This window comes from Staurois parvus, unplaced genomic scaffold, assembly GCF_062004578.1.
Source record: "Staurois parvus isolate SC_StPar_1 unplaced genomic scaffold, SC_StPar_1.0 ptg000019l, whole genome shotgun sequence".
In the NCBI taxonomy this organism is placed as follows: Eukaryota; Metazoa; Chordata; class Amphibia; order Anura; family Ranidae; genus Staurois; species Staurois parvus.
In genome coordinates this window covers 20,959,474-20,974,554 of record NW_028317815.1, presented here as the reverse complement: position 1 = coordinate 20,974,554, position 15,081 = coordinate 20,959,474, and the positions used below count along the sequence as shown (strand labels likewise).

General features: G+C 42.6%; 1 protein-coding gene across 2 annotated transcripts in view; it reads left to right on the top strand.

The window, feature by feature from the left end:
* Positions 1-15,081, top strand: part of GSAP (gamma-secretase activating protein) — a 117,517-nt gene that overhangs the window by 29,361 nt on the left and 73,075 nt on the right. For both annotated transcript variants that reach the window (XM_089685686.1, XM_089685694.1), the window contains 4 exons: positions 564-652; positions 5,140-5,209; positions 6,291-6,337; positions 7,951-8,055. In XM_089685686.1, the coding sequence (XP_089541812.1) occupies positions 564-652; positions 5,140-5,209; positions 6,291-6,337; positions 7,951-8,055 (311 nt within the window). The remainder of the gene's footprint in view (positions 1-563; positions 653-5,139; positions 5,210-6,290; positions 6,338-7,950; positions 8,056-15,081) is intronic.

Below are 15,081 nucleotides of genomic sequence, written 5' to 3'. Positions count from 1 at the left end.
TGCAGTTCGCACAGGCTCCACAAAATTGGACAATAGAAGATTGGAAAAATTATGCCTGGTCTGATGAGTTTCGATTTCCCTAGAGATAGTAATGCGTGAAAATCCCAGTAGATCAGCAGTTGTTGAAATACTGAGACCAGCCCATCTGGCACCAACAACCATGCCACATTCAAAGTCTCTTAAATCCCCTTTCTTTCCCATTCTGATGCTCTGTTTGAACTTCAGCAAGTCGTCTGCATGCCCAAATGCATTGAGTTGTTGCCATGTGATTGGCTGATTAGCAATTTGTGTTAACAAGCAAACAAATAGGTGTACCTAATAAAGTGGCTGGTAAGTGTATATATATTGGTTATCATCTGTCTTCAGCTTTTTTTGGACTTTCTATTGTAGATCAAACCATGCTATCTCTACTAACTAGCTCAAGTTCCTGCTTGGGCAACTCCTTCCAAAATATTTTAAGACAAATATGTGAAATCGCAGTGTATTAAGTCACTTTTACTGTTTCATTTTTTTATGATTAATACATTTCTATATGCTAGTAACAACATGTTTTTCATCTCTAGTTTCCAAGTATTTGGCTCTTCTTATTGAAGTTAGGCCTGTCAACAATCTCAAGGTTCTCAAAGCTGTGGATATCAGTGTCCGAGTACAGGTAACCATAAGACATTAATAAAACTGTGCCTTCTATTTATTCAGAATATTTAATGAGTCAGTAAAATAAATCATATGTAAAACATGGGAATAGGAATAGGCTTGTTTTATAAGATCATTGCTTAACCACTTCCCGACCGGCCGTTGTATATAAACGGCCGGACCGTGGCAGTGCAGGGTCGGGTGGCTGTTTATAAACGGCCTCCCCGCACCCTGCTTGTGCGCGTTCCCTGGGAGCGCGCAGCACCGCGATCCGGTGCCCACTGTGTCCTCCGGACACAGTGAAACACCGATCGTCGGATGGGACCTCTGTACGAGGTCCCGATCATGTGATCACTAACTGGCCAATCAGTGATCACATGCAAAGTAGTAAGCAAGATGTCACTTGTGACACCATTTGGGGAGATATTCACGGTTTCTGCAACCGGTGACGTCACCGGCACATGCTCTATGAAGGGAGGGCATACCCATGCCATTTCTTCAGAGCTCTGTACTGCAAGTGTGACTCCAGTGCACATGCTTGAGAGTGGCATTATTGCGGCTCGGCCATTCAAATGCCTGTGAACGTGGAAGGAAGACCAAGTTAAAATAGAAGCCTTGTCAGTAGTGATAGCAAGCCGCTAGAGAAGCGGTTCTCAACCTGGGGGTCGCGACCCCTTTGGGGGTCGAACGACTATTTCCCAGGGGTCGCCTAAGACCATCGGAAAACACATATTTCCGATGGTCTTAGGAACCGAGACACTGCTCCTCTGACTCAGTCGATGTGTGGGCGGGATGACACGCTGCCCTGTCACCTGGCCACACCTCCGGGATCCCTCAACAACTCCGCCTCCTCGCCGCTGATTGGCCACCGGAACTGTAGCTCAGGAGAGGCACACAGGCGGCCAATCACCGGCGAGGAGGTGGAGCTTGGAGAGGAGGAGCCGAGCGGCAGCGCGCGTAGATCTAAGAAGATCGAGGGAACTGCCGGAGTAAGTGAAGAGGAGAGCGGCCAGAGAAGGAAGACAGCTGACAGGTAAGTGAGAGAGCGAGCCCAGGCTGGAGCAGGGGTCAGCAAGGTGAGTATCGTTGGTGTCAGTGGGAGGAATAGTGCCCCATGATTTGTGTGACTAATACCAACAATGGGGCACTATTTCTCCCACTGACACCAATGATGGGGCACTATTTCCTCCCCCCCCGCCGCACTGACACCAATGATGGGGCACTATTCCTCCCCCCCCACTGACACCAACGATGGGGCACTATTCCTCCCCCCCACTGACACCAACGATGGGGCACTATTCCTCCCCCCCCCACCGACACCAACGATGGGGCACTATTCCTCCCCCCACTGACACCAAGAATGGGGCACTATTCCTCCCCCCACCGACACCAACGATGGGGCACTATTCCCCCCCCTGACCCCAAAGATGGGGCACTATTTCCCCCTCCACCACACTGACATCAATGATGGGGCACTATTCCTCCCACTGACACCAATGATGGGGCACTATTCCCCCCACTGACACCAATGATGGGGCACTATTCCCCCCACTGACACCAATGATGGGGCACTATTCCCCCCACTGACACCAATGATGGGGCACTATTCCCCCCACTGACACCAATGATGGGGCACTATTCCCCCCACTGACACCAATGATGGGGCACTATTCCTCCCCCCACCGACACCAACGATGGGGCACTATTCCCCCCCCTGACCCCAAAGATGGGGCACTATTTCCCCCTCCACCACACTGACATCAATGATGGGGCACTATTCCTCCCACTGACAAAAATGATGGGGCACTATTCCCCCCACTGACACCAATGATGGGGCACTATTCCCCCCACTGACACCAATGATGGGGCACTATTCCCCCCACTGACACCAATGATGGGGCACTATTCCCCCCACTGACACCAATGATGGGGCACTATTCCCCCCACTGACACCAATGATGGGGCACTATTCCCCCCACTGACACCAATGATGGGGCACTATTCCCCCCACTGACACCAATGATGGGGCACTATTCCCCCCACTGACACCAATGATGGGGCACTATTCCCCCCACTGACACCAATGATGGGGCACTATTCCCCCCACTGACACCAATGATGGGGCACTATTCCCCCCACTGACACCAATGATGGGGCACTATTCCCCCCACTGACACCAATGATGGGGCACTATTCCCCCCACTGACACCAATGATGGGGCACTATTCCCCCCACTGACACCAATGATGGGGCACTATTCCCCCCACTGACACCAATGATGGGGCACTATTCCCCCCACTGACACCAATGATGGGGCACTATTCCCCCCACTGACACCAATGATGGGGCACTATTCCCCCCACTGACACCAATGATGGGGCACTATTCCCCCCACTGACACCAATGATGGGGCACTATTCCCCCCACTGACACCAATGATGGGGCACTATTCCCCCCACTGACACCAATGATGGGGCACTATTCCCCCCACTGACACCAATGATGGGGCACTATTCCCCCCCACTGACACCAATGATGGGGCACTATTCCCCCCCACTGACACCAATGATGGGGCACTATTCCCCCCCACTGACACCAATGATGGGGCACTATTCCCCCCCACTGACACCAATGATGGGGCACTATTCCCCCCACTGACACCAACGATGGGGCACTATTCCCCCCACTGACACCAACGATGGGGCACTATTCCCCCCACTGACACCAACGATGGGGCACTATTCCCCCCCACTGACACCAACGATGGGGCACTATTCCCCCCCACTGACACCAACGATGGGGCACTATTCCCCCCCACTGACACCAACGATGGGGCACTATTCCCCCCCACTGACACCAACGATGGGGCACTATTCCCCCCCACTGACACCAACGATGGGGCACTATTCCCCCCCACTGACACCAACGATGGGGCACTATTCCCCCCCACTGACACCAACGATGGGGCACTATTCCCCCCCACTGACACCAACGATGGGGCACTATTCCCCCCCACTGACACCAACGATGGGGCACTATTCCCCCCCACTGACACCAACGATGGGGCACTATTCCCCCCCACTGACACCAACGATGGGGCACTATTCCCCCCCACTGACACCAACGATGGGGCACTATTCCCCCCCACTGACACCAACGATGGGGCACTATTCCCCCCCACTGACACCAACGATGGGGCACTATTCCCCCCCACTGACACCAACGATGGGGCACTATTCCCCCCCACTGACACCAACGATGGGGCACTATTCCCCCCCACTGACACCAACGATGGGGCACTATTCCCCCCCACTGACACCAACGATGGGGCACTATTCCCCCCCACTGACACCAACGATGGGGCACTATTCCCCCCCACTGACACCAACGATGGGGCACTATTCCCCCCCACTGACACCAACGATGGGGCACTATTCCCCCCCACTGACACCAACGATGGGGCACTATTCCCCCCCACTGACACCAACGATGGGGCACTATTCCCCCCCACTGACACCAACGATGGGGCACTATTCCCCCCCACTGACACCAACGATGGGGCACTATTCCCCCCCACTGACACCAACGATGGGGCACTATTCCCCCCCACTGACACCAACGATGGGGCACTATTCCCCCCCACTGACACCAACGATGGGGCACTATTCCCCCCCACTGACACCAACGATGGGGCACTATTCCCCCCCACTGACACCAACGATGGGGCACTATTCCCCCCCACTGACACCAACGATGGGGCACTATTCCCCCCCACTGACACCAACGATGGGGCACTATTCCCCCCCACTGACACCAACGATGGGGCACTACTCCTTCCACTGCAAAATTACAGTTATGAAGTAGCAACGAAAATAATTTTATGGTTGGGGGTCACCACAACATGAGGAACTGTATTAAGGGGTCGCGGCATTAGAAAGGTTGAGAACCACTGCGCTAGAGGGCTTCGTTTTAAGGCAAGTATTTTATAATGTGCTAGTATGCAGTGTGTACTAGCACATTATATCACCTTGCAGAATGATCTATCTTTTTTTTTTTTACGTTTACTACCACTTTAAGGGGAAGCTTGTGCTTTGCTGTCTTTTTTTGCTAATTCATAGTAGTTCATTAAGTTTTTATTATTTATGAAATATTTATTTGTAATACATAAATACAAATTATCCCTAATAAAATTGCCTCCCAAAAACAATTGTGATGGTTTTATTCTAATATTTGTTTTTACATTTTTGCATTTGTTTTGCATTATATCTCTGGTTTACACACCCAATACATACCAGTTGCACAGAGCCCCTACTAGTTTAGGTGGCATATACAGTACTTTTTGCAGAATTGGTGTTTTGATATAGATCACTGAATAGCTTTCTGTAAGATTGTACTTGCAGCGTTCGGAATGGTTGTATATTTGTAGTCAACGTGTGTCTGTGTGTGTGTGTGTGTGTGTGTGTGTGTGTAATATAAATATCATTTATTTTTATTTTTTTTTTCTAGTTTTTGCATCTTGGTGAAGCTAAACATTCATCCTTTGAAAGTCACTTGTTACTATTTTCAGAAGAAAAATGTGAGTATTTGCACAAATACATTTTTATCTAAAATATATATATTTTTTTTATTTATTTTTACCTGAAGTAAGTGGAAAAGTTTCTCTTGTGAATGTTGTATGGCAGTCACATACTGTAGACCAAGGAGGGCCCAGTGTGGAGTTTCCTCCCTTTTTTTTTTTTTCCCATTTGGTCTAGTGCAAGTAGCACTGTATAATAATTTAGCTGCCTGCATTCATTCACACACATGCCTGAAGTAGATTTTATCCCGATAACTAAAGAGGCCCATAGATTGTTGTGGTTTTTTTTTTTGTTTGTTTTTTTTTTGCCGTGAACGAAAAACTGTCTCGATTTACCCATCCACACAACGAGGGCAAGAAAACTTACCTGTGTGTGTCTGTGTCTGGGGCCCTTTATCTTCAGTTGTAGCTCATACAATAGTGGGGCAAGTATCCTAACCAATGTCAATATAAATATAGAAGTAATGTGGCTTGGTTCCTGTTCCAATTTCACCCTGTTCTGTGAATACCAAGGCATAGAAAGGGAAAACACATGATAGACAAGTGAACAGTCTTGTGTTGTATCACGGCAGAGTTTTGTTTTTTTGTTTTGTTTTTTACAGTATGCAAAAACTGTAAAGCAGTCCTCCCTCTCCACCTTCTTTTCTTCTTTTCTTTTTTTCTTCTTTCTTCTTTTCGCTTTTTCTTCTTTCTTCATTTTTTCTTTTTCTTTTCTTCTTTTTCTTCAGAAAACTAGAAACCTACAGGAGAATGGAAAATTTTTCATGACTACAGTGGATAACTTGTTCATAGCCATGAATTGGATTCCTTGTTTAATTTTTCCAGATAATGAAAGATCAAACCTGATTATTCCGTATGTGCTAGATCTTCAGTTTGTGGATTTTTTTTCTACAGTGTGTATAAGTAGGTCCCTTAGTTTGACTTTGAATTTTTTTCTTTTGGAAAAGTCTTTCTCTGACACAAACATTGAAATAAGTACATTAGAGTCCTTTTCACTGAGGAGGAACTGGGTGTTTTGGTGGAATCCCATGCTGTATTTCCATTGAAGAACATGGCAAACCTAAGTGTCTTTTCTTTGCAGATATTGAGAGGTTTAATATAGACACAGAAAAAAATGAAGATAAAGTGGTACGTTAACACATTTTGTTACTAATATTTCATGGGCATTTTATGCTATGAAAATGGTAATTGGTACAGTGGGCGGCACATAATATGTAACATTATATCAAAAGTAATAACTTTAAGACGTGACAGTCAAGGTTCATGTAGATTCAGAATATATGTGTGTGTGTGTGTATTACTTCTTTGAGATATAAATAATAAATACAATTTTGAAAAATGTGTACACTTAAAGCGGAACTAAAGTCCTGTTGTAAAAACCTGCAAGCAGGCAGGCTTTTATTGCAGAAGAGACATGTAGTATCTCTTCTGCAATAAAATTCCCCTACGTTCTTGCTCGCCATCTCCTCTGGCATTTTAAACTGAGCTGCTCAGCCTACAGTGCCAGGCCGGTCTCCAAGTGCCAGGATGATGGCCAAATGTGCAGGAGTGACATCATCCTCTGCCGACTACTGAAGAGGCCTGAAGACTGGAACTCAGAAGATGCCAGCACAAGACCATTCAACAGGTAGTTATAGAGACTTTAGTTCCTATCTAAGTTACAAACTAAGGCATCCTTCACACAATGTGCAGAGACGTGAGTTTTTCTGCACCGGTTTCTGCAAGGGATCAATGAAAACAATAAACATAAGAACCAAGAGATGTGCTACAAAAAACATATGTGCACAACTGAATTAAATAATAAAGTCTGAAAATTCCGGTAATAAAGAGTCCATCCCCAGTGTGTTTTTATAAATGAGTAGTCTTCTATAAACAAAAGCTATTCATGCTGTGCATTCAGCCACCCAGAGCAAAATATCTGCTCACCTCCAAATGCAGAACCCAATATGAATTCAAAGTCATAAAGGCATATTTTATGTCTTCCAAGGTAGTGTCTCCTCTACTCCACTATAGCACTCTCCCCCTTCAGGAGCTCACCACTCACAGGCAGGGATACATGTGAACATAAAATGGGACGAATAGTATAAATAACTTTTATAGGGACATCCAGCCACGACATATATCATACTCTCAGAACTGACTTCATACGCAACGTGGCTCTGACCCTATAATTTGATGTGAAATCAACATTGTGGTGTGAAGAGGACACATAGAGAACAATTTGTTTTTTGTGCTCTTGCAGAGAATTTTGTTACATATTTCTGCTCAGAAAAAAAATCCACATGTCACAGCAGTGTTATGGTGTGAACAGGACACGTAGAAAAAAAATAGTTTTTTCTTTTGTGTCCTTGCAGAGACATACATAACAAATATGCATGTCTCTGCACATGGTGTGAACAAACCTATGCAAGTTAAATTGGCACGTTTTTTTTTCCATCAGTTTTTAGGCCTGCATGGTGTGAATGAGGCCTTATTGTATTCCAGTAGTTGTGATTGCAGGTTTTGTTTTATACTTTAGGCAGTTGATAAATGTGTCTGTGTTATGACTGTTACCAGTTTTAATTTAAAAAGCTAGTCAGATGATCATTCTGGAGTTGTTCTACATCAGAGCACTAAACGGTGATATTTTTTACAAGATTGTGATGATTTCATCAAGGAGGTTTCTTTTGTCTTTTTATGTATGTGTGGCTGGCTATTGCTTTCGTAATTTTAATATGGAATATGTTCCTTTTGTGCTACAGGTCATTAAAAACTCTGGACAGATCCTTAAGGACAGAATAGTTGAAGACTTTGTGTGGGCACAATGGGACATGTCAGGCCAGAGACTCTTTTATATTATACCCAAGGTATATTGTGTTGTGTGTTTTCAGCTCTATATGTCTAATTATCTACAGTCAGGTCCATAAATATTGGGACATCAACACAATTCTAACATTTTTGGCTCTATACACCACCACAATGGATTTGAAATGAAACAAACAAGATGTGCTTTAACTGCAGACTGTCCGCTTTAATTTGAGGGTATTTACATCCAAATCAGGTGAACGGTGTAGGAATTACAACAGTTTGCATATGTGCCTCCCACTTTTTAGGGGACCAAAAGTAATGGGACAGAAAAATAATCCTAAATCAAATTTTCACTTTTTAATACTTGGTTGCAAATCCTTTGCAGTCAATTACAGCCTGAAGTCTGGAACGCACAGACATCACCAGACACTGGGTTTCATCCCTGGTGATACTCTGCCAGGCCTCTACTGCAACTGTCTTCAGTTCCTGCTTGTTCATGGGGCATTTTCCCTTCAGTTTTGTCTTCAGCAAGTGAAATGCATACTCAATCGGATTCAGGTCAGGTGATTGACTTGGCCATTGCAGAACATTCCACTTCTTTCCCTTAAACTCTTTGGTTGCTTTTGCAGTATGCTTTGGGTCATTGTCCATCTGCACTGTGAAGCGGCGTCCAATGAGTTCTTAAGCATTTGGCTGAATATGAGCAGATAATATTGCCCGAAACACTTCAGAATTCATCCTGCTGCTTTTGTCAGCAGTCACATAATCAATAAATACAAGAGAACCAGTTCCATTGGCAGACATATATGCCCACGCCATGACACTACCACCACCATGCTTCACTGATGAGGTGGTATGCTTGGGATCATGAGCAATTCCTTTCCTTCTCCATACTCTTCTCTTCCCATCACTCTGGTACAAGTTGATCTTGGTCTCATCTGTCCATAGGATGTTGTTCCAGAACTGTGAAGGCTTTTTTAGATGTCGTTTGGCAAACTCTAATCTGGCCTTCCTGTTTTTGAGGCTCACCAATGGTTTACATCTTGTGGTGAACCCTCTGTATTCACTCTGGTGAAGTCTTCTCTTGATTGTTGACTTTAACACACATACACCTACCTCCTGGAGAGTGTTCTTGATCTGGCCAACTGTTGTGAAGGGTGTTTTCTTCACCAGGGAAAGAATTCTTCGGTCATCCACCACAGTTGTTTTCCGCGGTCTTCCGGGTCTTTTTGTGTTGCTGAGCTCACCGATGCGTTCCTTCTTTTTAAGAATGTTCCAAACAGTTGTTTTGCCCACGCCTAATGTTTTTGCTATCTCTCTGATGGGTTTGTTTTGTTTTTTTCAGCCTAATGATGGCTTGCTTCACTGATAGTGACAGCTCTTTGGATCTCATCTTGATAGTTGACAGCAACAGATTCCAAATGCAAATAGCACACTTGAAATGAACTCTGGACCTTTTATCTGCTCATTGTAATTGGGATAATGAGGGAATAACACACACCTGGCCATGGAACTGCTGAGAAGCCAATTGTCCCATTACTTTTGGTCCCTTAACAAGTGGGAGGCACATATGCAAACTGTTGTAATTCCCACACCGTTCACCTGATTTGAATGTAAATACCCTCAAATTAAAGCTGACAGTCTGCAGTTAAAGCACATCTTGTTCGTTTCATTTCAAATCCATTGTGGTGGTATATAGAGCCAAAAATGTTAGAATTGTGTTGATGTCCCAATATTTATGGACCTGACTGTATATGTTTTTAAACCAGTGGCTTTTACCACACATTCACTGGTAGTGAATCACTGTCATTTAGAACACACCCAAGTAGAAGATTCACCTGCAGTGATTGGTGAATGTCTTAGCTGCTTTATAAATATGCCCCCATATTTCTTTAGATGTATCTTTTTAGGCAACTAAGCTCTGATAAAATGTGCTCTGCAAAGATGTTTTACTATTTAACTTGTTACATGGTTACATTTGGTCTCTATACACAAAGTATCTCTTCCACAGCAATGTGTTGTGAAATCATACATTTCAGGAAACCTATGCAAGGGAATTGAAAAGAATTGGGAAGGGAGGAAAAGGGTCTAGTACATTAGGAACTCTAAGCGATTCATGGAGGTGAGATGTAATGAACGTACGGGTCCCAAACGGTTTAAAATTATCATTCACCGTGATCCAGTGTCAAAGTCCTCAACCAAGTCCAGGGGATCACTGACCTTTGCCAGCTCTTAGCTATTTTAGCTATAACTATATAAGAAAATAATATTCCTGATCCCTTTGGATTGGGGGGGAACAGGGTTTTTTTTTTTTTTTTTAAAGATTAATGAAGGTGATGGCATAGATGAGGGCACAAATCCTAGTCCAAAATCTCTGAACGCTTGGGCACAGCCACGTAAGTGAGGTATGGTGCCCTTGATTGAGCATCCTCAAACATTTTGACAATATCCCTGGATTAAATTTAGTGCTTTGCTGATCTTCGGGTCCCCAGGGCTGCCATGCTAACTGTGTAAAGACGGCTGTGACTCCTTGCGGCTTCATAGCCAGCTCCCCACTGTGCATTTGTGAGCTGCGCTGCACCTTCTGAATGGTCCTGCAGCGCTCTGAGACCTGTGATGTGTCCCAAGAGGCTGCAGGCACAGATAAGGGTTTAAGAACTTCTGCTAGGATTGCCTAGGTGATCTGTATGGAAATGGCAGCGGGTATCTGTCAAAACCAGGTACCCGCTCCCAAAAAAAAAATAGTGTGCCAAAAGTTGAAGAGGCTAGGGAGGAGACTGCAGAAGATTGCAACTTCCCTTTTTTTAGGGGTGAAGTTTCTGCTTTAACTTTTTTGTTTAGGTAGTATTTACATTTACTGTTTGCGGTTTAGGTATTTAACTTTACTATTTAGGTAACCCAATGTTATCACCGCTTCTAGACTGTATCAAATGAGTTGCCCTTACAGTGAGGAAAATAATTGTTTGATCCCCTGAAAAGTTTGTAAGTTTTCCCACTTACAAAGAAATGAAGGGTCTATCATTTGTATCATAGATGTATTTTAAATGATAGAGACAAAATATTAACTAAAAATCCAGAAAAAAAAACACAATACAAATGTTATAAATTGAGGTGCAGTTCAGTGAGTAAAATAAGTATTTGATCCCCAGGCAAAATGTGACTTAATACTTGGTGGAGAAACCCTTCTTGGCAAGCACAGAGGTAAGACATTTCTTGTAGTTGGTGACCAGGTTTGCTCACATCTCAGGAGGGATTTTGGTCAACTCTTCTTTACAGATCTTCTCTAAATCCTTAAGGTTTCTTGGCTGTTGCTTGGCAACTCGAAGTTTCAGCTCCCTTCATAAATTTTCTATAGAATTAAGTTCTGGAGTCTGGCTAGGCCACTCCATGACCTTGATGTGCTTCTTCTTGAGCTACTCCTTTGTCTACTCCTTTGTTGCCTTGGCAGTATGTTTTGGGTCATTGTCATGCTGGAAGACCCATCCACGGCCCATCGTCTGTGTTTTGGATGAGGAAAGAAGGTTCTCATCCAAGATTTTACAATACATGGCCCTGTCAATGTGGCAAAGTTGGCCTGTACCTTTTAGCAGAGAAACAGCCCTAAAGCATAATGTTTCCACCACTGTGCTTGACTGTAGGAATGGTGTTCTTAGGTTCATAGTCAGCATTTTTCTTCCTCCAAACAAGGCGAGTCAACTTAATGCCAAAGAGCTCAATTTTGGTCTCATCTAACTACAGCACTTTCTCCCAATCCTTCTCTGAAACATTTAGATGTTCATTGGCAAACTTCAGACGGGCTTGTACATGTGCCTTCTTGAGGAGGGGGGACCTTGCGAGTGCTGCAGGATTTCAATCCATGGCGTCGTATTGTATTACCAATGGTTTGTTTGGTGACTGTGGTCCTAACTGCCTTGAGATTATTCACAAGCTCCTTCCATGTAGTTCTGGGCTGACCCCTCACTTTTCTCATTATCTTGCCCCATGATACGAAATCTTGCATGGAGCTCCAGACCGAGAGCGATTGATGGTTATGTTGTATTTCTTCCATTTGTGAGTAATCGTTCCAACAGTTGTCTCCTTCTCACTAAGCTTCTTGCTGATGGTCTTGTAGCCCATTCCAGTCTTGTGTAGGTCTACAATCTTGTCCCTAACGTCCTTTTGACAGCTCTTTGGTCTTGCCCATGATGGTGAGTAAGAATGAGATTCTGTGGACAGGTGTCTTTTATACATATGAGTTTGTCGTTGGGAGCGCATTCTTAAATTGACAGGGCTAATCTGTGTAGCACATGAGCACATAACCAGTCTGTGGGAGCCAGAATTATTGTTAGTTGATAGGGGATCAAATACTTTTTACTCACTGAACTGCAGCTCAAATTAAAACATTTTTTATCATGTGTTTTTTTTTCTGGCTTTGTGGTTGATATCCTGAGTTTTTATCATTTAAAATACACCTATGATAAAAATTATAGACCCTTCATTTCTTTGTAACTGGACAAATTTACAAAATCTGCAGGAGATCAAATAATTTCCCCACTTTATATGCTATTTCTCAACATGTGACAGTGACTGTATTGAGGCTGAAAAAATACTTTTGTCTTGATCTAATTGTGTTGAATAGCGTCTAAGTTGTAGGGTTTTTTTCTTTCCTTTTCTGTTTTGCGTGACTTTTTTTTTTTCAAGTTTTCACACTGTGTAATTTTATTTACAAAACGGTAATTAAAGGGTAATACATCTTTACTGCTACCAGGCAAGGAATGGGAAATTTTAGCCCAGGGAACAAAATGTTCCTTTCACAAAAGGTCCAGGCATCACATAGCCTTCCAAAATGAAAACACAGTACAACATATATATAGGACAATGTGGAATAGGGAATGAAAAACACACCATCTGGAATGGAATGGAATGCATTAGGGAATGTACAAGACAGAACAGAGAATACAGAGATTTGGTATAGGGAATGTACAAAATGAGGATGTCTTGGAATAGCCAGTGTACAATACAGAATATACAATGAGGATATTTTTAAGTAAGAATGGTACAGCACAGTATGCAGAATAGGATAGTGTGGAATAGGAAAGGCATATCACAAAAAACAGCATAACCTTATTTTGAAATAGGGCATGAGTAGTAAGGTGAACAAAATAAGGAGGTTGGGTAAAAGAAATGTACAGTCTAACATACAAAGAAAGGACCAGTAAAATCAACTAAATCCCAAGAGATTAATTTCATGTATTTACTGTAGCTATAATGTGTGTCATTCTCTTTGGTTGGGTTACATTCCTGCACAGAGGCATTTGTAAATTCTACGGGCCTCTGTGCAAGATCATAAGTTTGGCTCCTGGACTGAGATAAAAAATGTAGCACACTGCTGAAAGAAGTGAGCATGGCTTTCATTGCCCTGGATATTCGGCTTGGCCTACATAGGCACGGTTTTATAAGGTCTGAGTTGACTTTTTTTTTTTTTATTTTAAATATTTATTGACTTTCAAAATATTAGGAAAATTTAAATCCACAATATAAATTCTTTACATTCATATATCATCAAAAAAAAAAAATTATTCACTCATTTCCCATATTTTCCTTATTTCTCCCATCCCTCCCCTTAGCAAAATCTAAAGTCACCCCCCCCCACCCCTCCCTTCGCCTTCCTCTCATAAGCAGTAGAAAAAGAGGCCTTAAAGGTGTTCTTATTACAGATGGGTAGGAATAAAGAGAGACCTTTTTTCATCTATTCACCTTTGATCTAAACTCTTCCCATTTTCTCCATTTGCATAGTATGTCGCTAACATATCTTCTTGAATATAGAATAATTTCTCCAATCTAACAATATGGTCCACTCTATCCAATCTTCCTCTTTTGGAGCTTCTATATGACGCCAAAACTTTGGGATCAAACCCTTTGGCTGCATGTAAAAAGTACCATACACCTGATTCTTTATATTTATTTACTGATAATTCTGTATTCTGTAAAAGGCAGGTTCCAGGATCCAAACTAATGTTAGCTTCCGTAATCTTTCTAATTTGATAAACCACTCTTCTCCAGAATACTTGTATCTTTGAACATTTCCACCCTATGTGATAGATCGTGCCTATCTCTCCACACTCCCGCCAGCACAAAGGTGATTTCTCCCCACTCATTTTATGCTCTATACTCGGTGTAATATATCCTCTTGTCAAACATTTGTAATTCATTTCCACCTCCCGTGCACTTATATTCTCGTGAACCAATCTAAATATTTTTTTCTGTTTACCCTCATCTATCTCCACCCCCAAATCTCTTTCCCATTCTATCTCACACTCTTAGCACATTCAAAGTGTACACACTCGTGCTCTCTTTTAACCCTCTATACTCTGATGGCACCCATATACTCCTTAAATTATTACCACTAAGTGAATTTTCTATTGTGACCCAACTTTTCCTTTTTAAATTATGTGTCCAATCAAATATTCTAGCCAAAATTACTGCTTTAGAATATCTCTTAAAATCTGGCACTCCCAATCCCCCTTTCTCTTTATTTATAGTTATCACTTCATAAGATACTCTAGGTTTTTTATTTCTCCAAATATAGCTTATCATCATCTTTTTAATCATTCTAAAATATATCTCTGGAATCTTAATAGGGACCATTTGAAATTTATATAGGATTTTGGGAACCACTACCATTTTTATCAGATTTATGCGTCCCAACCAGGACTGCTTTTATCCTCCTAATCTCTTTAGTGTCTCTCTAATTTCATTTAGCATTACTATATAGTTTGATTTATACAGGTTTTTATATGCCGAGGTGAGTTTTACTCCCAAGTATTTTAATTCTCTCTCTTTCCATACAAAGGGGAATTCCCCTTGTATCCCCCTTTTTTCCTTATTTGGAAGATTTATATTTAATATCTGTTTTAGCCGGGTTAATTTTTAGATTTGACATTGTGGAGTTTTTTTCTTTCCTCTGTTTTCTGTTTTGCATGACTTAAGAATCTTTTTAGCAGTTTTTTTTATACACACTTAACTAGTGCTTTAATGAGGAGAAAATAGGTTAAAAGGAGGTCCTTTTTTTTTTTTTTTTTTTTTTTTTTTTTTTTTTTTAAATA